Source organism: Apis florea, unplaced genomic scaffold (assembly GCF_048593485.1).
Source record: "Apis florea isolate Af1SG1 unplaced genomic scaffold, ASM4859348v1 contig_3696_pilon, whole genome shotgun sequence".
Lineage (NCBI taxonomy): Eukaryota > Metazoa > Arthropoda > Insecta > Hymenoptera > Apidae > Apis > Apis florea.
In genome coordinates, this window is record NW_028256809.1 from 3841840 (window position 1) to 3867244 (window position 25405).

The window sequence follows — 25405 nt, forward strand, 5'->3', positions numbered from 1 at the left end:
GTTTTATATATTAATATTAAATAATTTTTAATATTCGTTATATAATTATATCAATATTAATATTTTGTGCAAATATATATTTATGATATGTAATAATTGAATTAAATAGATTTTGATAAGATTTTTAATTAATATTTTAAACAAGAAAGAAGATAAAATTAAACAGAAATTGATTCCTCTGTTCCAAGCGCGTAAATTTTGCAGAGTATATATAAACAAAAAAAATATAAATAAAATGAAATAAAAACAGAGATAAAGTAAAAATTATAAAATTTCTTCAGTATCAAAAAATATTTCTTTATAGATAGAATTAAGTGCCATTTTTTGAATGCTAAAGATATTTGTCTTTGAAAATACTTTAAAAGTAGCACTAATCTTCAAAATTATTTTATTTTTTCTTTCTTATATTTTATTCTTTCTTTGATAAATATCAATAACACTCTAGAGATGGCAACAGATGATTTTACAATTTTACCTGTTTTGTCTATCCTTCTGTTACCTATTACTTTAATCTATGTCGTTGTGAAGATTCTATCTAATATTTTCTTATTTATTCTATATCTTTGCAAGGTTTATAGACATTTTAATAAAAAAAAAGAATAGTTTTAATATTTATATGTATTTGTATAGTTTTTATTTTTATATATGCATTATTTGTGATTAGAAAAAAATTAAGATAATGATTTTTGTAAAAATTTTTGTTATGTACTTTTGTATAATCTTGTTGTGTAATTATATAACCTTTTTATTTATTTTGAATTATTGAACTTTTTAAAATTATTAGAAATTATTAAATAAATAAAGTAATTTATATATGAAAAATATACAAAATATATAGATTTTTTTAATATGTAAAAAAATTAATTTATACTTAAAAAATATAAAATATATATATTCTTATGGTATGTAGAAAAGTTAATTAAAATAAAATATCTATTATTATGAAATTTTGTATTAATTAAATAAATTTTAATATATCTTATATTTATTGATATTATTCACATTTAAAACAAATCTGTTTATTTTTATTTATTTTATTATATGAATATATTACAAATGAATTATAAATATTAAAATTTATATTCAATGAATGTAATAGAATGTATTGAGTTACATTTTTTATTATATTACAGATTATGTTAATAAAATTATTTCTAAAATTTTTGCTGAATAGTTTCTATAAACTATAAAAATATAAAATAGTAGATTGAAAGTTTATCAATTTTATTTTAGTATATTTTTCCTTATTTAACATTCATCGATACTAATAATTTCCGGTATTTTAATTATATCTAAAATATTTACTATTAATATTTAAATTCTAATATTTAAAAAATAAATAAATAATATATTTTATGTGTTTTACAAATTAAAATATATCTTTACATATGTATTAAAGTAATAATACATAAAAAATAACAAAATTAAAGCTAAAATGGAACTATTTTTTGATATCATACGACGCCATGATATTTGTTTCACAGATTCTCTTCGAATCGTGTAACGAGTAGAGCATACTTTTCCTTGATTCTGATCATTGGTTTGTGTTTCTATTAAGGAAAATCCTTATAATTCTGAATTTAAAATAACACAGATTTTCCTAAAAAATGTAAGTTATATGAAATTTTCACTAATATTGTAAAAAAATATTAATTTTCTTCGAATTTCTTACTGACATTTAATGTCTATGATTGACTGCTTTACTCCATATTGCTTTTATATTGATGAAATTTTTGCGTTCATAATGCATAAAAGATTTTTGTATTTATTTATAACAAATTGAAAATAATATTGAAAAAAATTTTTAATATTAATAATATTTTTTATGATATATTTTTATAAATGTAAAATATACATTTTTTATTTTATAATTATATTTTTATAAAATGATAACACGTGTTCAATATACGTTATTAAAATTTAATTTAATTTGAATATTTTAAATGTTATAAATAAAAAATAGAATATATTAGAAGATTAATTAAAAAAAAAAGAATATTCTTTTATGATAATACTGTTTTCAATTGATCATATTTTATTTAATATATGTATAATCTGTAAATATTATTTATATATTTAATTATTATAAAAGCCATTTTATTTTAAAGGGCATACCGTGATCGTGAACGTAATGATAGAAGAGGAGGAGGAGCACGTGGTGGAGGTCGTTTTAATGGTCGAGATGGAAATAGTGGAGGTGGAAGATTTAGTAGTAATTCCAATAGAGATAGTAGTTTTGGAAATAATAATTTTAAAAACAGACAACCTGGAGAACGGTTACGGAAACCAAGATGGGATATGAGTACATTACAACCATTTAGAAAAGATTTTTATCAGCCACATCCTAATGTTACAACTCGAAGTTCACATGTAGTTGAAGCTTATCGTTCAGATAAAGAAATTACTGTGAAAGGAACAAATGTGCCAGGTCCAAACATATATTTTGAGGAAGGTGGATTTCCAGATTATGTATTAAATGAAATTCATAGACAAGGTTTTGGAGAACCAACTGCAATTCAGGCACAAGGTTGGCCTATTGCTTTATCTGGACGTGATATGGTTGGAATTGCTCAAACTGGATCTGGAAAAACATTGGCATATATTTTACCAGCAATTGTACATATAAATCATCAACCAAGATTAAACAGAAATGATGGACCTATAGCTCTAATTCTAGCACCAACAAGAGAACTTGCACAACAAATTCAACAAGTTGCATCAGATTTTGGTATCTCATCACAAGTAAGAAATACTTGTATTTTTGGTGGAGCTCCAAAAGGTCCTCAAGCTCGTGATCTTGAACGAGGTGTTGAAATTTGTATAGCAACACCTGGACGTCTTATTGATTTTTTAGAACGAGGTACAACAAATTTACGTAGATGTACATATTTAGTACTTGATGAAGCAGATAGAATGCTTGATATGGGTTTTGAACCACAAATTAGAAAAATTGTAGAACAAATACGACCTGATAGACAGACTCTTATGTGGTCTGCAACATGGCCAAAAGAAGTTCGTAATCTTGCAGAAGAATTTTTAACTGATTATATACAAATTAATATTGGTTCTCTACAATTAGCTGCTAATCATAATATTCTCCAAATTGTTGATGTATGTGAAGAATATGAAAAAGAGGGTAAACTTATGAAACTTTTAGAAGAAATATCAAATGAACCAGAAAATAAAACTATTATTTTTGTTGAAACTAAGAGAAAAGTAGATGATATAACACGTGCAATTAATAGATATGGATGGCAAGCAATTGGCATCCATGGTGATAAAAGTCAACAAGAAAGAGATTATGTATTAAATCGTAAGTTCTAATTAAGATTCCTTTTTCTTTTTGCCTAAACATATTCTGCTCAATACTAGAGAATTTATTTCAGAGTTCCGGAATAGCAGATCTGCCATTCTAGTAGCTACAGATGTTGCAGCAAGAGGATTAGGTAAGAATCTGTTTACACATGAGTGGGTATGATGTAAGGGTCAGGCTGCGATGGTTATTTCACATTTGTGAGAGTTGTATAATTGTGATGTGGCAACGGATAACGGCATGTGCCAGACTGATTGACATTAGTCCTTTCTTGGTGTGAATGGAAATTGTTTAAAAACTGCAGAGGTCCAGAATAATCGATTAATACAATTAGTGATATAAATTTTTTTTTATTTTGTTTAGGATATTTTAATTGATTTCCATTAACTCATTATCCAGGAATATACTATAAAATCATATAAAAAAAAGTTAATGTTATTATTCTCATCTTTTCAGCATAATAATATTAAAGAATATTTTATAATTTTAATTTTATCATAGTTTAGGTGGATTTTGATATACTTTTAATTTCTAATAATGATATTGTATAAATATTAAAACAATATTTTTCTTCAATCCATGATACAATTCTATTAATCTTATTAAATAAATTTATTAATAATTTAAAATATGTGTTACACTTTAAAAAAAATATTAATTTATAATTTTTTCTTTACTATAAAATATATAATTATTAATATTAATATTAGAATTAAAAGTAAGTCAAAATATTTCAGCAATAAAATTGAATTAGGTAAGCAGGTAAGATGATAGAAGATTCATATTTTTAAATTTTGTTCTGATTAAGAAAAGTCTTGTCAGTCTGGTATTAACGTGCTGTTCTATGTGTTTTCAGAGGCACATGCGACGGAGTTTTATCAATGATAAGAACTCTGGAGAGCTTGCTTTGGAATATATAATTGAATGGGGCGTGACTGCTGGTCTGTCCCCGCGCAACAAGCTAACCTAACGCTGTGCCTCGGCTCACCGTGCCACTTGAAAAACACACTCTCACTCTGTACCTGCGACGGTCCAAAGTATGGAAGTTATAGAATTAGGGTATCTAGCATACAAGGACTACTGAACAGGATAAATGTTGTACCACTTACATTCTTAGATTAGAAAATAAGAAATGGATAGGAAATGGCATTACTTTATTTTGCAATGTTTATGAAATTAAAAAAAAAATTTAATATAAATTTCCAAATGAAATAAGTATATGTGCATATATATATTATGTAATATTATATATATATGAATAATATTACAATAATATGTATATGTATATATATTTATCTCATTTTTTATTTTTCTTGAAAATATATATTGTTATATGAAATAATTGATTTTACAAAATCTCAAAAAAAAATTTATGAACTTTTAATATTGCAAAATAAATGTTGATGTTACTCATACAATGGAATGCATGTGGGGTTGATCGGAGAATGCACATGTTGTTGTCCAATGTTCCAACCTCACGGAAGCAATACGCAAGGACCAAATTTTGAAAGACCAGCACAGATCCATACTTTGGTGCGGGAGAGAAGGGTGTGAAGTTACTAAGAGTAAATATACAGCTCACTAACGCATAAAGTGAGAATTCCATGAGAACCATCTGAGCTCTGATTCCTCTACATTTCCAAAAATGTATTTACGTTTCCAGCTTTTGACAACCACAGGTAAATAATATAAAAATTTGCTCTTTGTGGTCAACTCATTTATATATTTTATATGAAAACTATAAATGGAATTAAAAATCTTCTGTAAAAGTTAATAATAAAAGTAAATAATAGTATATATTTTAATTAATATTATAATATTAATTTAATTTTAATTAATTTAAGTAATATTTAATTCCATTTATACTGCACATATTACGTTTATTAATGCTTTATTAATTCGCTTTGTAAGTTAATTGAACCACAAAGACATAAGTAATTTTCGTTTTCGATGATTTTAACTTTTAATGTTATATAGATGTGGAAGATGTTAAGTTTGTGATAAATTTGGATTACCCGTCCAATTCGGAAGATTATGTACACCGGATCGGACGTACAGGACGATCACAGCGTACCGGAACTGCGTACGCATTTTTCACTCCCGGTAACGCACACAAGGCTAGTGACTTAATACAAGTTTTAGAAGAAGCAAAACAAGTTGTAAATCCTAAATTATACGAATTATCGAGAAACCCAGGCATTTATAAAAGTATGCTTTAATTTAACTTTAATTAATCAATTTATTTTTGTATTTACTTTCATTGTATTTTATTTTCTTATATTTTTATTACAGGAGGTCGTTATGGAGGACGTAGCGGAGGTGGCAGTGGACGTGGTTCTGGAGGTCGCGGTGGCGGCGGTTCACGAGGTTCGCGAGGAGGTCGTGATGGAGATAGAGGTGGAAGATTTGATCGTTCTAATAGTGGTAGTGGTGGAGATCGAGGAAATAAATGGAATGGCAATAATAGCAGTATGACTTCAAATAAAAATTGTAAGAATTTTTATTTTTTGCATATATTATGTACAGTTATTAAATAATTTGTCTATTCAGGTGGTATGGGAGGTGGCAGTTATAATAGTAAAGTATTTTCTCAAAACAATTATGGTGGAGGCTCTGGTGGTTCCAACAGTTATAGTCAAAACGGTGGATATGGAGGAAGCGGGGGAGGAAGTAGTGGCAGTAATTATAGACAACAAAATGGTTATTAATTTTAAAATAATTAATTTTAAGGAAAACTTTTATGTAATATAGCAAAAAAAAAAAAAAAAAACACAAGAAAAAAACAGAAAAATATTCTATTTCAGTAGAACATGTTTTCTATGTAGTGTAGTTTTTATCATGACTAAACATGTTTTGTTCAAATAGAATATTTTTTCTAAATGACGTGCTTCTCACGCTGACTAAACATAAAGTAAAATTCACATAATAGGGATTAAAACAATATAATTAAATGTATTAGAAGGTTTAGATTATGATAATTTAAGGATATTCATAAGTATTCTTTTTTATAATAAAAAAAAGAGAAAAAAGAAAAAAAATGTACATGTAAATGTAATATCAGATCACATTACTGCTGATTTTTAACTTCGATTTCTGCAAATATAATTATATTATTTTCATGAAATTTTATACTTCATTGTTTGAAAATGTTAGATACTTAATATAGATTAGAAAGAAATAAAAACAAAAATTTAATTATAAAATATAATAAAAAATAATAAAAAATAATGTTTTTTTAAATAAAGAAGATTAAGAAACAGTAAATAATGAAAAAAATTAATTTCAAAACAATTATGCTAATAATAATATTATAATTTATGATAATTATAAATATTGTTTAATTTACAGAAATTCGTAAATTCTGTAAGTATTGACATAAATTGTAAATGCATGAATTATTTATATTATTTCAAACATATAATACATTGCACTGTATTAAATTTAAAAGGGTATAAAACCCTATGCATTATAATATTAAAAATTTAATAAGATAATATGAATATAAAATATTTAAATAATTTTAGATAAAATTCAATTATATATATATATATAGATTTCCTTGTTTAGAAAAAAATTGCATTCATTAAATCTTTTATTGAATTTAAGAATATTACATTAAGAAGTCATATTGCTTTGTTATAATTATTATATTTTTCACACGAATTTTGTCAAAAAGAAAAAAAATAATTATTACACTTAACATTAATATCATTCATAAAATATTACAATAATATATGTCATTATGAATGATTAATGTTATGCTTTATAAAAAGATATTATTTATTATTGGCTGAAGATTTATCATATGATCAAATCAGAATCTATTGATTCATTCCAATATAATATTCTGTACAGTTACATTTTAGCGATTATTAGAGCTATAACTGCCGATTACGTGTGCCTGTCTGATTATTTTTGCGATGATAGAATTCACATTGTAAAATCATTAGTCATTTATCATAGTATTTATCACATAATATATTTATGTGTAAATTTCAGTGTTTTATAACTTTGCGTGAATATATTTTTTGATGTTGAATAAATTAAAAGATCATTAGATCAGAATTCTACGTACAAGATATTATTAATGTCTTATCAATAGTAAATTTTGTAGATCTGAAATTGTCGTAATATTTTTATATTGTACAATGTTGTCTAATAAATAATGAAATATTCCATTTTCATTGTAATAATATATTATGTCATATATATCGCGTTTATTGTATTTCAAATTTATATTTAATTACATAAAAAAATTGAAAAAATATATTACTTTTAAATTATGTAATTTATAACAAATTTATATTTTAAGAATAGGAATATAAATTTATGAAATTAAAAGAATTTAAAAAATCTATAACATGATAAGAATTATTTGGATTTACTATTTGGATATTGAATTGTAAATTATTTTATATATTTAATATATATAAATATCAAATATTATTTTAAAATTAAAATTTTAAAACTGTACAAAATTCATTATTTAAAAATACTTTGCAATTGATTTCAATTGTTGGATTTTTTAAATATTTAATATCTTATAAATGTGTGGAGAGAGAGAGAGAGAGAGAGAGAATGAGAGAGAGAAATAAAAGAAGTGGGGATATAGTTGAAAAATATATGATGTGTGAGCAATAATGTGGATTGGCGAAGCAAGCACGCAATGTCTTCTTAGTGCTTGCTCAGATTTGGTGTAGTGTGTGTCATAGTTATCGATTTTTATTTATTGAGAAAAAAAAATTGTTCCTTATATAATAAATATCAATTTTCTTCATTATGACAGAAAATCGTAAAGAAGTGAGAGTATGGTGTGATGGATGGTAAGTTTTTATCAAATTATAACCTTATATTTTATTTATTTTAAATTTCACGTGCTTATTATTCGAAATTGATACATGACTATGACTTTTTCATAATCGAATGATAACGATATAATCATATGTACATAAAAAATCACCTATATAACAAAATTATATATTTTTTAAATTAAATTGAGAATGATATTTTTAAACAATAATATAAATAAATATACAAGAATTTTTTTCAATATAGTTATGATATGGTACATTTTGGCCATGCGAATTCTTTGCGTCAAGCGAAAGCATTAGGTGATTATCTAGTTGTGGGTGTACATACAGATGAAGAAATTACTAAACATAAAGGACCACCAGTATTTATGGAACAAGAAAGGTATGATTTTATTGCACTAAAACAATTTATATTTTAAATTTTAAATAATTTCTATATTTTTTATTAATATATATATAAATAAATATAAAAAATAATTTTTTTTTAAATAATATGAAAAAAATTCAAATATCTTTAGAATGATTTTTAATTTATACATGTTCTTTAATTAAATATATTTATATCAGATATAAAATGGTTCGTGGTATTAAGTGGGTAGATGAAGTAGTTGAAGGAGCACCTTATGTTACAACTCTGGAAACATTAGACAAGTATAATTGTGATTTTTGTGTTCATGGTGATGATATTACTATGACAGCAGATGGTGTAGATACGTATCATTTGGTTAAAGCAGCAGGTCGCTACAGGTATAAATAGAATAATAAAAGTAATGAGAGAGAAAAAAAAGAGAAAAGAAAAGAGCTTTAGTAATAATAATAAAAATTATACATAAATAAAATATATATGAAAACATAATTATTGTAGAGAAGTTCAAAGAACAGCTGGTGTATCAACAACTGATTTAGTAGGACGTATGCTTTTAATGACACGACAACATTTTAAACAAGGAGATAGTGAATATAGTGTTGATAGAGAACCCAGTAAAAGTATGGGTCAAGATAGAACAGCTCGAAGTCCTTGGACAGGTTGTTCACAATTTTTACCTACTACACAAAAAATTATTCAATTTAGTGATGGAAAAAGTCCACAACCTAGAGACAAAATAGTTTATGTAGCAGGAGCATTTGATCTTTTTCATGTTGGTCATTTAGATTTCTTAGAGGTTGCAAAAAAAGAAGGTGATTATCTTATAGTTGGACTTCATACGGATCCAGTAGTTAATCGATACAAATATGGTAATCATCCAATTATGAATCTTCATGAAAGAGTACTTAGTGTATTGGCATGCAAGGTAAGAAATAAGATTATTAATTAAAGTCTGAAAATATTGAAAGTTAAATTATGATATATTTAAAATTTATTATTTGATTTATAAATAGTATGTTAATGAAGTAGTAATTGGAGCACCATATGAAGTTACTAAAGATCTTATGGAACATTTTGATGTATCTATTGTTTGTCATGGTCAAACTCCTATCATGCCTTGTGAAGATGGTTCAGATCCATATATTGAACCTAAAAGACAAAATAAATTTAAATTGTTGGATAGTGGTAATGATATGACAACAGAAAAAATTGTTGAGCGCATAATTCTTCACAGGTATGTTATATAATTATATATTATATAATATTATATGATTAAAAATATTTTATTAATTGCAATCAAAGATTTTTAGATTTCAAATTAAAGTTACATATAATATATAAATTATATTTATATATTTTATATTAATTTATTTATACTTAAAAGTAAAAATTTAAAATTCAATAAAAAAAAAATAAAATTAAAATTAATTATAATGATTTAGAAGAAATTAAGAATGAGAAGAATAAATAAATAATGGTAAAAATAATTTTTAATAGAAATATTACAAAAGTTGTTTGTTTAAAAAAGATATTTATATTAAAATTATATTAGATGTAATTCTAAATATAAATCTTTTAAAATTATCAATAAAAAAGTATTAAATATCTAATGATAATATTATGTAACTTTAATGAGTATTCAAATCTTATCTATTTAAAGATATAAATATCTTTTTGTTTTATATATATATATATATAATTTTTTTATAAATATAAATACTGTTGATACAAAATTGGTAATAAAAATATACTGTATGCAGTATTTTATCTTCCTAGGTCAAATGAACTATATATGATAATTAAGAACTTGAACAACCGTTGACCTGTTACCATCTTGCATTTGTAATTGTTCATTTAATTTGTAATAAAAATTTTTTTTCTTTATAATTTTTTATCATTCATCTATTATGCTTTTATAATGGGATATGCAATTTTGTGCTAATAATAAAATTCACAGATTCATCTTATAATATTTCTATCTATTTATAATCTTCATATGTGTGTACTTTTTATAAAAAAAATTTAATTTATAATGTAATCAAAAATATTTGCATATCCCAAATATTTAAGATAAATTTACCATGTTGTCATATAGTCCTTAATTACAGGTTGGAATTTGAAGATAGAAACTTAAAGAAAGAAAAAAAAGAGTTAGCAGCTTATGAAGCCTTTATAAAATCCCAGAAAAAAGAAAGAACTGAATAATTTTCTCTGTATATGCAGAGTGTGTGATAATTATATTTTATGAAATATATATTTGTAAATATGATATCACACTAATATTTAAATTATTTAATTCTATTTGGATATACATTTATAATTACACTAAATATTTAAAATATTAATATATAATATGAGTATATATTAATATTTTATAGAAATATTATTTTTCATTCCTAATGATTCAACGACAAAAACAAATACAACGATAAACATATACAAAAAGTTGTGAATATTTGTATATTCAAATATTTTTAATTAAAAAGATTTAGAAAATTTTATTTTATGTTGCAATGTTTAATTATGCACATATATATTTAATATAAGAATATCATTAATAGGTTTTAATTATTACAATATTAACATCGTGTATATTTGAGACAAATATAGAAAAAAATTAAATATCAAAATATTTTGACATTATGTAAAAGTGTAATTTTTATAGAATTGGTTTTTATTTATATATTTTATGATATTTAATTTTTTATATTAGTTTTATCGTAGTAAAAATAATAATTTTTATATTAAATATTTTGAAATATTTTTAAGTTTTATAAAGCAGCTGCAATGCAGTTATAATAATTTTACATAATTTTTTATCAAAATTTATCAAAAAAATATATATATTTTTTAGAAAATGAGAAATTTTAGAGAAATTCCAATGTTATAATAAATTTTATAATTAGTTATAAAAAAATATAATTAATTAAACAATTTATTTATCGTATTATTTATTTTATGAAATACATTATAATTTTGTATATTTTTATAAGAATGAATTGATTTATATTTTTTTATGATATTCAATTGTGCAATATTCATAAAATTTTATTATATATATATATAAAAAATATTATCCTCAATTATTTTTGTCAGATATAATATATTTAATACGAATAAACAGTGCATACAAAAAAAATGTACATTTGAAAATATTAAAAATATAAAATAAATCATAAGTGCCACATTTTCTAATTACATAATTATTATATTATTTTTATTTTTATTAAGTGTTATATTAGCATTGAACTTGAAAGTAAAATATTAACCAAAGATAGATTTTAGTCATGTATATGATATAGAATAGATCTATTCTACATTTTTATTTTTGATGTTACATATTTGCATTGAAGCGTATTAATTTATTAATATTTAAAATTTATTTTCTATGTACTTTACTTACTTTTTTAAATTAGAATTGATTATTATAAATTGTATTTTTATTTGTATATATAAGCGCAATTGCACAGCATTATCGCATTCCGTATTATTGTATTCGCAATAATGTAATAAAATAATAGGCTATAAAATATTGTGATATGGAATAATTGAATTAATTTTTGCCATCAATTTAATGTATCTAAAAGCATGACATGTATAAATATGTAATAATGTTTTATTTTGCAATAAATAAAATTATTATATGCGATGATATTAATACAATAAATATCGTATTTATTTATTTATACATTTAGTCAATTAAGTAGTTTGAAATTAGAATTCATAAATGATAAAATTTTACATATGATTCATGTGTCTCTTATTATATGTTTACATGTATATACATTGATTCAAACTGTCACTTATCCAAGAAAACTTAGTTCATTATGATGAATCGATTGGGATAGATAATAAATTATTCTATAATTTAAGTAACTACGATTAATCTAAATTACTTATTTGAGATTACATATGCACTTTTTCAGGTCACGTAATAGCACTGCACGTTTAATAAATTTATCTTGAAATAATAAAAAAATAGTTTCATAAATAATAAATATATACTTAACGTGAGAAAAGTAAAATAATTTTTCGTGCAATTTGCTATATAAAAACGTGCAAAGTGAATGGTCAGTTAGAGAGACAATAATAAAAAAATTTAGTATTTCTTAAATTTGTAAATTACATTTGTTTTTTTATATTATATATTATTAAATAGTATATTATAAATCGCATTTTTTAACATATTTATATTTTTGTAGTAATTCTATTAAATTTTATTATTTTATATATTTTAAACTAAAATTAATATAAATATCTTTATTAAAATTTAATTTTTTTAATTAAATATATTAATTATATTTATATGTCTGAAACTCTATGTCCTTATTTTAATAATTTTTTAAAGCTTATCATTGAATATTATAATTTTAATTATTTGTATATGATATGTTACTTCTCTTCGTACAACAATTTAATTCTTTAATTTGGTTTTCTATTTCATTCCACAGAAATGTTTCAATTTAATTGAACACAAATAAAGTACAACGTTTGCATTTTACTACTGAACTGTAGATCGGCCAGTGTAACCTGGTATTGGTTCAGAATATTTTCTAGCGCGATCTCGTACTAATTCATCGATCGATTTATTTTGCGGTATGGTGGATGATAAATTATGAAGTCGCGTTGCTAGATAGCACATGATAAAAGCTGATAAAACAAGAAGTGCACCTAATCCAGTTGCAACGTAAAGAAAACTACCACAGCTGTTTTCAAGTCCAGCAGCCACTTTTTGATATAAATCTAAAAGGCAAAAAATAAAAATTTAAAGAATTTTATAATTATAATATTAGTATTACATTATTTTGTTATTTTAACATGGTAAAAATATATTTAAATTTCAATCTTTAAAATTTTGAAATAATCATTAATTTAATGTTGACAAATAAAAAATGAAATTTATATGAAGTTTACCATCAGACATCATCACCGTGTATTCGATATTTTCCTTAAATTTTGTATAAGGTGTCGAATCGTTGTATTCTTTTATTAAGTGATCAATTTTAGGAAATATCTCATTTGTACTTTCTTCGATAGATCTTTTCTTTTTTTTACCATGTCCTGACGGTTCAAAGAGATCAAGACAAAAATCCTGTAATAGATATAAAAATAGATATTTAATAAGTTATTAATTTCTACACATATATTATAATTACAATTTCTATAAATTAAAGTAAACGCTTCTGATGAATATTAAGATTTTGATACCAAACTTCTTTGCCTCTGCACAAAGGATAATCTTCATTTATTTAAATATTCATTTAGATAATCTTCTATTTATTTAAATATTCTACATATATATATCCAAGATATATCCAATATGAAGTTATCAATGTAAAAATTAACTTATTTTACAAGTTAATTCTAATTTTTTTTCAATCATGTGTATCATAATCGAGTAAAATTCTCGCTAATAATAATCGTGCAACAATATGCACTTTAATGCGTTAATCTTGTTTTTTTATCGAAATTGTTTGCGTTCAAAGAGCGTGCGCAAACAATCATTTGAAAAGCCGCAAACTCGTTGAAAGCCGCACGAGCGGGTTAAAGGATGAACGTTTTTGTTACCACAGATACCGAATTACGAACAGGTCAATAGCCACTCATTCAGTCGTCGACCACGAGATAGGTTTGACCGCAAATTATGTCCTTACCGGTTGGCAGTCCTGCGGTTCCATACAAGCTTTGATCTGCGAGTGGATCCACAGCGTGGATCGTTCCCTCATTGAGCTGAGAAGAAATGCCTCGAAATCCAGGAAAACTTCATTTTTTCTTTCTCTGTAGCGGGCCGGTTGGTGAGGAATTATTGACGCGAAATCTCGATTTCTACAACCATCCTTCACCAATACAACACTTCCCGGTGCGTGAGGCTGATCGGGATCGGGGCTAACGGTCACTTCCAATAGTTTAATGTAACCCCATGCGCTATCTGCACTGATTCGAGCTCTTAACTGAAGCTTCGTGCCGATGGGAACCGCTTGATCGACTGTTTGCGACCCTGATGCATCTGATACATTGCCTGTGGCTTCACGATAAAGGGCTACCTCGTATTCTAGCCGTCCAGGAGTTTCTTCAACTACTCCGGACACTCTTGCTCCGTGTGGACTACAAGAAATATAAATATAAAAGTTTAAGAAGATTTTTGTAAATTCTTTTTTCTAAATGTAATATATATATATTTTTTAATATGCGGATAGGTTTCATTTAAATTTATAATAATAAAGTTTCATTCATAATAATGAAATAAAGATAAATTTACGATGGAATTAATAAAAAGTTTGCAATAAAAGAGAAATCTTAATTTATGAACCACGATTCTTAAGAGAATTATAAAATCTATACTAAATTTTAGTTATATTTTGTTAAAAATATTTTTACAATTTGGTTACCATAAAAAAGTCATATTGTATTGAATTAATTTGCGATTCATGTACTGCTTCCCAGTAAAGTTATTGGATGAAACGTGGCTTTGCTGAAGAACAAACTTACAAGGTTCCAGCGAATCCAGCGGCTTTGTGTCGAAGTAACGTGGGCTCGGGTGGTCGACACATCAAAATCAATTCTTGATCAGCTAGCATTACAACGCCGGGAAAAGCCGGAAACCATATTCGCAGGTGAATAAAACCCTAATAATAATAAAGTATAATAATAAAGTATAATATCTATTTGTGTTTAATAAATTTAAGTTTATCTCTTTTCTCTTAATAAGTATGAATCAAATAATACTCTTCCAACGAGTATCTTGGATTTCAATTTTATAAGATTCATCACGATTAAAACATTTAAATTCGATCAAAAGCGTTACGCATTAAAGGTATATAAAATAATTACAACGAAATTTATCTCTATCTGTTCTTAATTCTTGTTAACACGATCATAAATATCGCGTGTCTCTTATTAATTTAACGATCATGCGATCATCGAGGAAACCAGATAATAATTACAATTAATTATGTAATGAGTTGTTACACGATTATGTATTAACCGATCGGTTTCGTTTATTCTTGCACGATGCAGAACGAGGAGAGAAGCGCAATAAAGGCGGGAAACGAAAATTTCGATCGATGACTCACGTTCCTCTTCAGGATGCCGCATCTCGAGAAGTCAGTCACCTTCAGGAAGTAGTTATCTTCCTGAGGATCGTTGGGATCTGGCCTGATCTGGCAGTGAATGTCGGTGAGTGGATTGGCGGATCTGTCGTCGGCAAAGAGCGGCGCTCCTCTGAAACTAACTGGCCTTTTGATCTTCGCTGTCAGGAGATCGGCAGCTGATCCTGCGCCGCTGCACTGAATGTCAGAGACCTCGTAATCCTGGGCAACGGTGGCGGCAATCTGAAACAATACCACTGTCATTCATCTACCCAGTTTTGCTCGAGCGATACTCGCGACGTTCTGGTATGTAATTCATTTCGTTTTTGTGTACGGGTTGCTCTTTTTCTAACTGTTCTGAAATATAATGGGCGTTTGTTAAGAAAGAAGTTGTATATAAGTTGTATATCATTGTTGGAGAATAATATTTTTGAAAAGAAAAAAATATTAATTAATTCGTATCTGAATTTAAAAAAAAACAGCATTTTTTAACATATATATCTATTAAGATTGAAAACAATTCATATTATCTTTTTTTTTTTTTCTTAAAATTATTGTCTCTGTAATGATTATCTTAATTTTTTCATTAAATATCTTAAAAAAATTCAATCATATTAGATTATTGAATTTCCAATAATTCAATATATCAGATATGATACAATCAATTATTATGTTTAAAATAATGTCAAGTAGAATTCAATTATCATCAATGATTCAATCAAATCTTCAATTATCTTTTACGTCATTGGCCTCGTTATCTATGATGTACATTTCCATAATATTCTTACAAATAATATAATTACACACATATATATATATATATAATCATACTAGTCGTGTTTGTCATTTAATTGTAATTGATGATAAAACTCAATGAGAAAGGAACAAGGCTTGAAAGAATGCTATAATCTCTAGGCGTTAATGAAAAAGAATACAATGCAGCCACGGTAACGAAAAATTTCATAGTTCAGTGGATGTTCCATAGTGGCAGAAGTGCATTAACCATTAACATACTTTGCTAACAAACTTCTGAACTATTTTACCGTGAAATAACATCTGTTCAGCCCTGTCACCGTTCTTGACAGTCGTTTTTTCTTCTCAACATCTGGACAGTGATGTTGAGTGACCTCTCTCTGGTCATAGAAAATAGTTATTTCCTTAATTAACACTTTTTGCTCGATATCAAGCTTAAGGCGCGTTCCCATCGCACGTGCCGATGCCTAGTGCAGCATGAAACTTCGATATGAAATAAGATGGCCAACACGCGAGGAGAGAAGACTTCAATACAAATAACGGTGTAAAGAAACGCTCTGGTACCCGCCTAAGTTATTCGTTATATGCGTACCATACAAGTTGTCCATCGTACGGTCAGCCAGACGTATAATCGTAGTACAGGTCATGGTTATTTTTCTTATGTTAGAGGTAGGTTATCCGGGCTTTTAAGATTGGCTGGTTTTCAAGGTAAAATTGATAAGTTAATATCTTAAGGACTTGTTTTAAATTCTTTTAATACACGTAACTGTTTATTTGTTGAAAAGAAATATATATATTGTGTAATAATGTAAATGTTGTCCAATTTCCAAATGAAAAAAAATTTAAACTTAATGAGAGAATTTGGTATCATTTTTACAATTTAAAAAATTTCGTATCACTTTTCTTCTAATTCCTCGATTATCGAATACTTGATAAATGATTGATTTATGAGAGATCGATACAATTGACGGATCAATCTTTGAAGTACGATGACTCCGATAGGTCAGAATCGATTAATATATCTAAATTTATCTAATTTTATGGTCGATTAAATTAAATTGACCGAGTGAAAGACAATAACACAACAATCTCGAAGGTTGATAAGCACTCAGGCCATCATTTGCCCAATATGGTGTGCGTTGAGAACTGTTATTGTAACAGCACTTTAATCGGGGACGAGCGAAGCAAATGGCGCGAAATTTAAAGTTTCCATTTCCATTCCTCGATAGGATCGATGTAATTTCGATGAGACGATGATTTCCGAATCGTTAAACGGAAACTATTCGCGTTAGAAGAAGGAGCCGTCCGGTTGGAAGGGAAAAATAAATGAAGACTTTCTTACTGTGTATTGCTGTGACAGAGTCGTGTATCCAATTTGTAGAGTTAATAGAAGTTTGATCAAGCCTTGTTTCAAATTGAATGCCAAACTATGGATTGTGACCGGTCGATAGAACTTTTATCGAAACGTTAATGTTTTTTCGATCGACCGGTCGACACCGTGTTATTCGAACGCGAGATGTGGCCTGCGTTCTACGAAATTCAATTTAGACTGCGAATAGTAATAGAACCGATTATAGCAGTAATAGTAATATAGCAAACTCGATTCTAATAGGAACAATGCATCGATGAATTTTTATCTATTATTTATCTTGTATAAATTGTCGATTATTGGAATTGAAATGTAGCATTGAACCTTTTCCAAAGGATATAATCTTTTTAGAGGCGTATGTGTATGAGAATATACACAGCATACAGTCATTTGATTAAAATTTTAATACAGTTATTAAAAATATGGAGATTATTAAAAAAAAAAGTAATAGTATATAAATAATGTATTTGTGTATGTATATTAATAATGTATTTAAAAAATAGAAGTAAAAATATGTTTAAAAAAGGGTTTATACAAAGTGTCACATATGCACGAGGTGCTCTTCGATTCGATTGATGTGTGGAAAGTTAACGGGAAGAGACAAACAGTCGAATCTGTTACAAGAAACGGTCCTCTTTGCTTGGTTCCCTTGAGATTGTCTCCTAGATAACTATACACATATATATATATATATACGTACGAATGTTTTTTTCACATTTTTTTTTCTTTTTCACGAAAGAACCGCAACCGTCTTTTTACGACGCCATAAATTTCATTTTTATTTCCTAGGCACTTTTGGTAAGATGACATTTAGTTATTTCTACACGTGGCTTTCCGTGTAAGTTAATAGCCTCTTAAAAAATTTTTTTGACGAAGAAATTTTGAATTTATTATTGAAAGAGTCATGTCTTGTTTACTATTCGTTTTTATTTTGAAATAAAATATAAATTAATAAAATTTATTTTGTATAAATATTGTATAAATGTATTTGAATATATATCTTGAATTATTAGATTAGTTTATGTATTTATCTTTCTTTTATTGTTGCGTACTTTGATAAAATAAAACATATAAAATAATATTATTCTCCATAAATAATTAATAAATAAAATGTGATTAAATGTAAGTGATTATAAGAATAAATTATTTTATTAATTGAAAATTTGTTATTTTTTTTTATATTTGAACTGTTTCCTTGGATGTACGTTTTTGGATTTCGATTCAATTATCCGTGACCTTTAAAATCATAATTTAAAAGAAAAAGTTGGAATTGAAAAAGTTTGATGGAATACCGAACACATTAAAGAGATCCGAGTTAACACTTCAACGTGAAACGCATTTTAAAGATTATACTCTCGGTTTTCTTATGCAAATAAAATTTTACATTTCCGCTCATTATTATTTCATCTCTGCAAAAAAAAAAAAACTTACAAGTTTCCTTATTTTATCATAGAAACAGATAAAAATACTATCATTCCTTCATCTTAGAAGTTTAAAGTATCAAAATAAATAAAATAAAAACGATAAAACGATAAAAATATTGCCAGTAAAATCGAATTGTTATACAGTTATTACAATTTACAATTTCTTAGAAATATAAGTACTTGCGAAAACTCTATGAACATAAATATAGTATATATATATACATCTTTTTAACGCCATAAGTAAATATGATTATTAGAATTGTAAAATTTAAAATAAATATGAAAGTATAAATAAAAGATACGAAATATTAATTACACATATCTTTAGATTTATTTCAAATTTTACTTATATAATTTCGACGAATCATATCTAAATATTTAACTTTTCTATTTAAAGTTATCATTCGCAAAAATTTTCTTAGCCATAAATCGATACAAGTTTCAAATTCAATCTCATCAATGAGTGATCAAACGTAAGATAATTTTAAAAGTTGAAAATCCACCACAGGTTCGGCAATGATTCGCGGGAGCCGAATTAAGAGTATAAAATAAAAATTGTGCACCCACCATGCAAGATCCAACGATCAGAATGGTCCACATGATCCCGCTCGACGTACTTCCTCTTACTTATCCTTATCCTTCTTTAATCGTAATCGCGAAACACGCACTTCCTGGTAAAAAAAAAGGATCGCGCAGAGAGGGATGCAATTTTGACGAAGATTCCCGATGAACTGAGGCGCGTGTACCACGCAAGAATTCTCCCTCCGTGGTAGATGTTCTTCCAACGGGTACCGTCTCCTGGAGGGGAGGAACGGAAATCAAGGAACCACCGGCCCATCCAGAGTACTGTTAATGCATGCTTGCTGCCTCCACTAACAACCATCCTTACCTCTTCGCGAGCAGCGACGGCCTCGAACGGACACCGCGTTTCCTCGATCTTCCTTCGGGATGGCGGCTTTCGTTGAGTTTTTTTGCTTGTTTTTTTTTTTTTTCCCTCCCTCCTCATTTAATCATCTTTTCTCCTCTTTTGTAAAAATTAATAAATAGTGATAGGTATTAATAATAAACTAATTTTAATTTGAAAAGTGAAGATATATATATTTTTGTTTTCTTTTTATTTTGCGAAAAGACTAAAAGTTGTGCGAACGAAGGAGGATGGAGATGTAAAAAATTTTAGGTAATAATGTATTTTTAATTATTTGTGTTTATATAATCGGAGAATTTTTTTTAGAGTTGTATAATAATATAATTTCAGTAACTTTGGGATAATTTATTAACATATAATAAAAAGAAAAGATATAATGGTTTATATACCAATAAATTTAATTATTTGAAAAATTTTATTAATAATATTTAACATATTTTATTTTCTATCTATCTGTTAGATACATCGTAAAGGAACGTGAAGTAGATGTGGCACAAAAGAAATTGAAATAAATATCTTCAACGGTGAGTACATGTAATTCAATGTCTTCTCCCCTTTTGTTTTATCCTATCGGAAGAGGATGCAATCGTTAACGAAGAATGGAAATGTTCATTAACCGTGAAGCATTTTTATTACGAATCAAAATTTCATTTCGGTTTCTTTTACCAACCGCGCTGCATTCCAATCTACGAAGCCTTGGTGGCGGAATTGCGAAACATTACGTGATTCTGACATGCATAAAAGGCGAATTGCTTAGCCGGTTGCTGACTTTTCCGCTATGTTGATTTTGGGTTAATGCCAGTATTTGATCAAACATATTGAAAGATTGCTAGGGTCTGAATAATGAGATTAAAAAATACTGCAAATAATTCAATGTTTGAAAATTTAAAAGAAATTAAAATTCGAATCGAAAAGAAAAAAAAAAAGACTCCTTTATAAAAACAAATTTTATTCCAAATGATGTATGATGTACAAAAAGACGCTTACACGTATATTTTGATCGTTTAATGTTGAACAACTCTTTAATTCTCTTTAATTCTCATGTATGATCAAATAGCGAAAGACGGGCAACGTTTCTTCGGTTTCGTTGCGTTTTATCTCTCACAGAGAATCGTTGCTTTCAGTGTCAGATGCCTCCGTAAAAAGTGAAAATGACATCGTGTTGGTCGTCATTTTCATGCTGGTTTACCGTACCTGTCACTGACTGACTGAGACTAATAGAGGCGCAGCGCGATGTCACGCGTTCGTTCGAACGCGCCGAGATTCTAGAGGAAAATTGCTCTCCCGTTGTTTTCTGTCTGCCTTGGGCACGGAGTGAATCATTGCCAACGACCGTACGCCGTGAAACGATTGCTTTTTAATGAAAATCGAATCGTCCCTCTATCCACCGAGGCACTCTCCCTTAACGAGGGATCCGTTTCAACGACGGCACGCGCCTATTCTTTGTAATTACGTTTGTTATGCGGCTTCACTCGCTCGAGATTTTAGCAATAATCGTTGACCGTTATCGTTTGTTACGCTTCAAGACGAAAATGTATCCGTTACTTGTACATTACTATAGCGTCGACGATGAAAACTGAAACTCATAAAGATTTAGCTATCTCCTCTTTTATTAGAGTAATTTTTAAGATATATCGAAGTGCATGTATATTTACATGGAATTGTGTATTAAGAATTTAAAAAAAATCTGTGAGCAGCAATTCATACACGTATTGATTATACATACGCATGCACGTAGAAATTATAAATACACATTATGCCAAAATTTTTATTCTTGGGAGTAGAGAAATTTTACGCGCCACTTCTTTCGGAATTTTTTTCTTCTTCTAATAAAAAATCGAAATTTTTAATATCAAAAATTTTTTCATTCGAATACAGAATTTTGTATTGAGAAGAGTACAATTGAAAAGAAAATTTATAAAAATTAGGCAATATACGAAATTTTCTTCGAATTTTCTACAATTTGGTATATTTAATTGTTTTATATTTATCTTTTACATATTTTTCCTTTTATACTACCATATTTATATAATAAATAATTTTATAAATATTAAACATTTTTTTAAATTTAATTAAATATGAAATTTGATACATTTATTTATATATTCTTTTTAAATTGTTATACACACACAATATATATATATATATATATATATATATATATATATATATATATATAATAAGAATATTTAAAATATATCTATATCGATATATAAAAATATATAGATAAAAAAATATATTTGATATGTGACATATCTGACATATAAAAATACAAAAATATATAAAATTTATATATATAGATAGAAATATAAATTTTCTATGTAATAAATATTTGAAATGAATAAATAAAAACAAAAGAAATCAAATTTAGGTACTCGTGGCGCCATCTCGCGTTTGGACGCTAGAAGCTCTGACTTGTTAATAGGAACACAGAATATGTAAGGAGGTATTCGTGACGTCACAGACAAAGAAAAGAATACTGCACGAGAGAGATAGAAAATGCGCCATTACATTTAATTATGTAATCTTCTATATCAAAAACGTAATATTGAAAATTAATGAATTATTAGTTTTCTATAAAAAAATTCTGCACTTTTAAGTTCGTATCTTAAAGTTAGAACTTCAAACAATTTTCTTACATAAATTTTAACGGGAAATTCTGTTTAATTAATTATTTATTAATGATTAATACATTACTTTCGAACTAACGCGACCGACATTCAATGCATTTTTCATTAATTTTACATTATTACAAGATTTATTTCTGAATATCAATGTATGGATCTTAAATATTGTTTCTTTCACTATATTCATATATAAATTTTATTTATAATTTTTTTGTTATTTGAATAAATAAATTGATTACTTATTACTTGGTTATATCTTAGAAATTTATGATTAAAAAACTCCCTGTTATAATCATTAATAAATAATTAATTAAATAGAATTTCCCGTTAAAATTTATATGAGAAGATTATTTGAGATTTTAACTTTGAGATATAAACTTAAAAGTGCAGAATTTTTTTGTAAAAAATTAATAATTCATTAATTTTCAATGTAGCGTTTTTAATATAAAAGGTTATATTATATAACCAAAATGGCATCTTCTCTATCCTTCTTGTACAATGTTGCTATCCTTATTCTATTTGTGACGTCACGAATACCTCCTTATATATTCTATGTTCCTATTAACAAGTCAGAGCTTCTAGCGTCCAAACGCGAGATGGCGCCACAAGTACTGATTTTATTTTTTTATGTAATTTATGGACAAAATGTAATTTATATCAATAGTTTATAAGAAAAAGAATAAGCGTAACGTCACTTTTGTAATATTTAGAAACATTTATTGAGAAGTAAATGAATCTTTATACAAATATTTTGAAATAAGAAACTTGTAGAAGTATCGAGAAAGGTAGGAAAATGAAATGTTTTAGAAGAAAAGAAAGAAAATAAAGAAATACAAAAAATTAGAGGGATTGAAGTTCAATTTAATTTATTATATATGCATTACATAGACATATATGAAATAAGAATTTCTATTTAATATGTATCAAATTTTTCAATAAAATTTTATATACAAAGAATAGAAATGAATTTAGCAATAGAAAATTTTAAATTTGAAACAATTATAACATATCCCAATGTTAATTTTTTTTAAATAAAAATGCAAACATTTCTATTTGTGTAAAAAATTATAATAAAACTTCTAAACGAATAATTTTTTTTTACTATGCTAAATTAAAGTTCATTACGATTTAATTTAAATAAAAGGAAAAACAATAATATTTCTTAGGTTATTTTCTAATCGCTATTCATGCTTTTCTCGCTGTTATTTATATATGCAATTTTTTTGTGGAATCATAAAAATTATTGTTTCTTATTTATCTATGAATTTATGAATCTCAAACTCGAGACATGAATGAATAATGGGAAATTCAAATTGAAAATTTCATTGATGCAGATATTCGATTTGCAAAAAATAGAAGTTTTATGATGTAATAAAATTGTGAAAAATCATTTGCATTTCTAAATATTTGTAGAATTATTTTTTGTTCTAAATTGAATTAATCGAATTTTGAATCATAAAAAAAAAAAAAAATAATTATAAATGATTGAAAATTTATTATATTTTTGTAATTCTTTTACACAGTTATTTTAGATATTTTTTAAACATATCTACACATATATGAATTTTTTGTACAGTAAAATTTTTCTTTTATTTAAAATAAAAAAATTATTGCTTGAATTAATGAATTTAATTTAAGAAAATAATTATAATCAATAGAAAGGAAATATTTTTGTATTAATATTTTAAATGAAAATTTAATTTTTTTAGTGAAAACTTTTTTTAAAAAAAATTTTACTTTCTCAAGTTCAAATTTTAACATAAGTAAAATTATGTCTTTAACATGTGAAGCAAATTTTAAATAAATGTCACAGTACAATATTAAATTACGTTTATATATATATATTTTTTTTTTTCAAAAAATGCTTGTTAAGATATTAAAAAATATTAAATAATTTTGCCTTTATATGTCATTTATTATATTTTTAATCATAATTTTTTTTTTAAAGAAATATGTATTTAAAATATGTATTTATTTATATTTTGTTTATAATAGTTATTTTATTTTATTACATTTTTAATTTATTAATTTAATTTTATAATATTAAAATATATAAATATATCTTTAAATAATAATCTGTCCATTTGTAAGTTTTTAAAACTGTAAAATATTCCTAAATATTTCTCAATAAAGATTTTAAAGATTTTAATCAATTTTATACAAATACTTTTCAAAAATTACATTTATCATGCATCTAATTAGAAAAATTATAAATTTTCAATATTGTATACAATATACTTCTTTTTTAAAAGAAAATTTTAATAATAAAATAATCTAATTCTGAAAATATTATATCACACATCATTTAGTAGATTAAAATAAGAAAAAGGAATATCTTTTACATTTCTATTAATTAAAAATTGCTGGTGTATTCAATAAATTTTTTTCATAATGTTTCATTCATACAATTAAGTTTTGTTCTAAAGAGATCTATGTCGATATTTTTCTTAGTAAGTTATATACTTCTTTAATCTTGTACGCAGTGCACCAGCCTGTTTACGCTTCGAGGCGTTTGGCATGCTTTATGGAAGTCCATAAACGGATACAACGGTCCACTGCATAGGCATTCATATATTTAATTCATTTCTGACTTTATCTCGATGACTGCATTAAATCGAGATGCATTTTATAAAAGAGAGAAATTATGTTGAAGTCATCTGATTGTTTTTCTTTATATGAAAAAAATGCCGTTATCGCACCCATTTCAAAACATAAGATCGATATTGCA

At 25.8% G+C, this 25405-nt stretch overlaps 3 protein-coding genes and 2 long non-coding RNA genes across 9 annotated transcripts; 3 read left to right on the forward strand and 2 right to left on the reverse strand.

Annotated features, from left to right (window-relative positions):
* Nucleotides 1-1018: 1018 nt before the first annotated feature.
* Nucleotides 1019-1927, reverse strand: LOC147656545 (uncharacterized). Its single transcript, XR_015294248.1, has 2 exons — nt 1677-1927; nt 1019-1600 (listed from the first exon to the last, which is right to left on the reverse strand). It is a non-coding gene; the product is annotated as an uncharacterized LOC147656545 (long non-coding RNA).
* On the forward strand, nt 1472-7493 carry LOC100870677 (uncharacterized). The gene is made up of 6 exons (XM_012491825.3): nt 1472-1609; nt 2109-3313; nt 3387-3446; nt 5291-5521; nt 5606-5803; nt 5864-7493. Coding segments are annotated over exons 1-6 (1854 nt in total). The 5' UTR covers nt 1472-1607; the 3' UTR covers nt 6022-7493.
* A 30-nt stretch (nt 7494-7523) lies between these two features.
* On the forward strand, nt 7524-13070 carry Pect (phosphoethanolamine cytidylyltransferase). 4 transcript variants are annotated; one of them, XM_086914591.1, is made up of 6 exons: nt 7524-8136; nt 8369-8506; nt 8692-8871; nt 8990-9416; nt 9505-9725; nt 12943-13070. In XM_086914591.1, exons 1-6 carry the CDS (start codon nt 8093-8095, stop codon nt 12956-12958), a joined length of 1026 nt encoding a protein of 341 aa, XP_086770717.1. In that variant the 5' UTR covers nt 7524-8092; the 3' UTR covers nt 12959-13070. The 4 variants fall into 4 exon arrangements, with proteins under 4 accessions (XP_086770717.1, XP_003697467.1, XP_012347303.1 ...); XM_003697419.4 differs by lacking the exon at nt 12943-13070 and adding an exon at nt 10587-12158; XM_012491849.3 differs by lacking the exon at nt 12943-13070 and adding an exon at nt 10600-12158.
* On the reverse strand, nt 11578-19888 carry LOC100865277 (uncharacterized). 2 transcript variants are annotated; one of them, XM_086914590.1, is made up of 6 exons: nt 19693-19888; nt 15565-15822; nt 14981-15117; nt 14146-14596; nt 13406-13583; nt 11578-13234 (listed from the first exon to the last, which is right to left on the reverse strand). In XM_086914590.1, the coding sequence occupies exons 1-6, from the start codon at nt 19723-19725 to the stop codon at nt 12993-12995; spliced, it is 1299 nt and encodes a 432-aa protein (XP_086770716.1). In that variant the 5' UTR covers nt 19726-19888; the 3' UTR covers nt 11578-12992. The 2 variants fall into 2 exon arrangements, with proteins under 2 accessions (XP_086770716.1, XP_086770715.1); XM_086914589.1 differs by lacking the exon at nt 19693-19888 and adding an exon at nt 16623-16866.
* Nucleotides 19889-19970: 82 nt separating this feature from the next.
* LOC147656546 (uncharacterized) lies at nt 19971-22411 on the forward strand. The gene is made up of 3 exons (XR_015294249.1): nt 19971-20302; nt 20511-20574; nt 21175-22411. It is a non-coding gene; the product is annotated as an uncharacterized LOC147656546 (long non-coding RNA).
* The last annotated feature ends 2994 nt before the right edge of the window (nt 22412-25405 follow it).

Excerpts from the sequence above, each read along its gene's own strand:
- LOC100870677 (XM_012491825.3), top strand. Across the intron at positions 3,314-3,386 it reads AAGAGATTATGTATTAAATC|AGTTCCGGAATAGCAGATCT; the intron begins GTAAGTTCTAAT and ends AATTTATTTCAG. Across the intron at positions 5,804-5,863 it reads TATGACTTCAAATAAAAATT|GTGGTATGGGAGGTGGCAGT; the intron begins GTAAGAATTTTT and ends TTGTCTATTCAG.
- Pect (XM_012491849.3), top strand. The coding sequence starts at position 8,093 with ATGACAGAAAATCGTAAAGAAGTGAGAGTATGGTGTGATGGATG. Across the intron at positions 8,507-8,691 it reads GTATTTATGGAACAAGAAAG|ATATAAAATGGTTCGTGGTA; the intron begins GTATGATTTTAT and ends TATTTATATCAG. Across the intron at positions 9,417-9,504 it reads TTAGTGTATTGGCATGCAAG|TATGTTAATGAAGTAGTAAT; the intron begins GTAAGAAATAAG and ends ATTTATAAATAG.
- LOC100865277 (XM_086914589.1), bottom strand. The coding sequence starts at position 16,784 with ATGGGAACGCGCCTTAAGCTTGATATCGAGCAAAAAGTGTTAATTAAG. Across the intron at positions 15,118-15,564 it reads GCGGCATCCTGAAGAGGAAC|GGTTTTATTCACCTGCGAAT; the intron begins GTGAGTCATCGA and ends TATTATTATTAG. Across the intron at positions 13,584-14,145 it reads AACCGCAGGACTGCCAACCG|GATTTTTGTCTTGATCTCTT; the intron begins GTAAGGACATAA and ends TATCTATTACAG.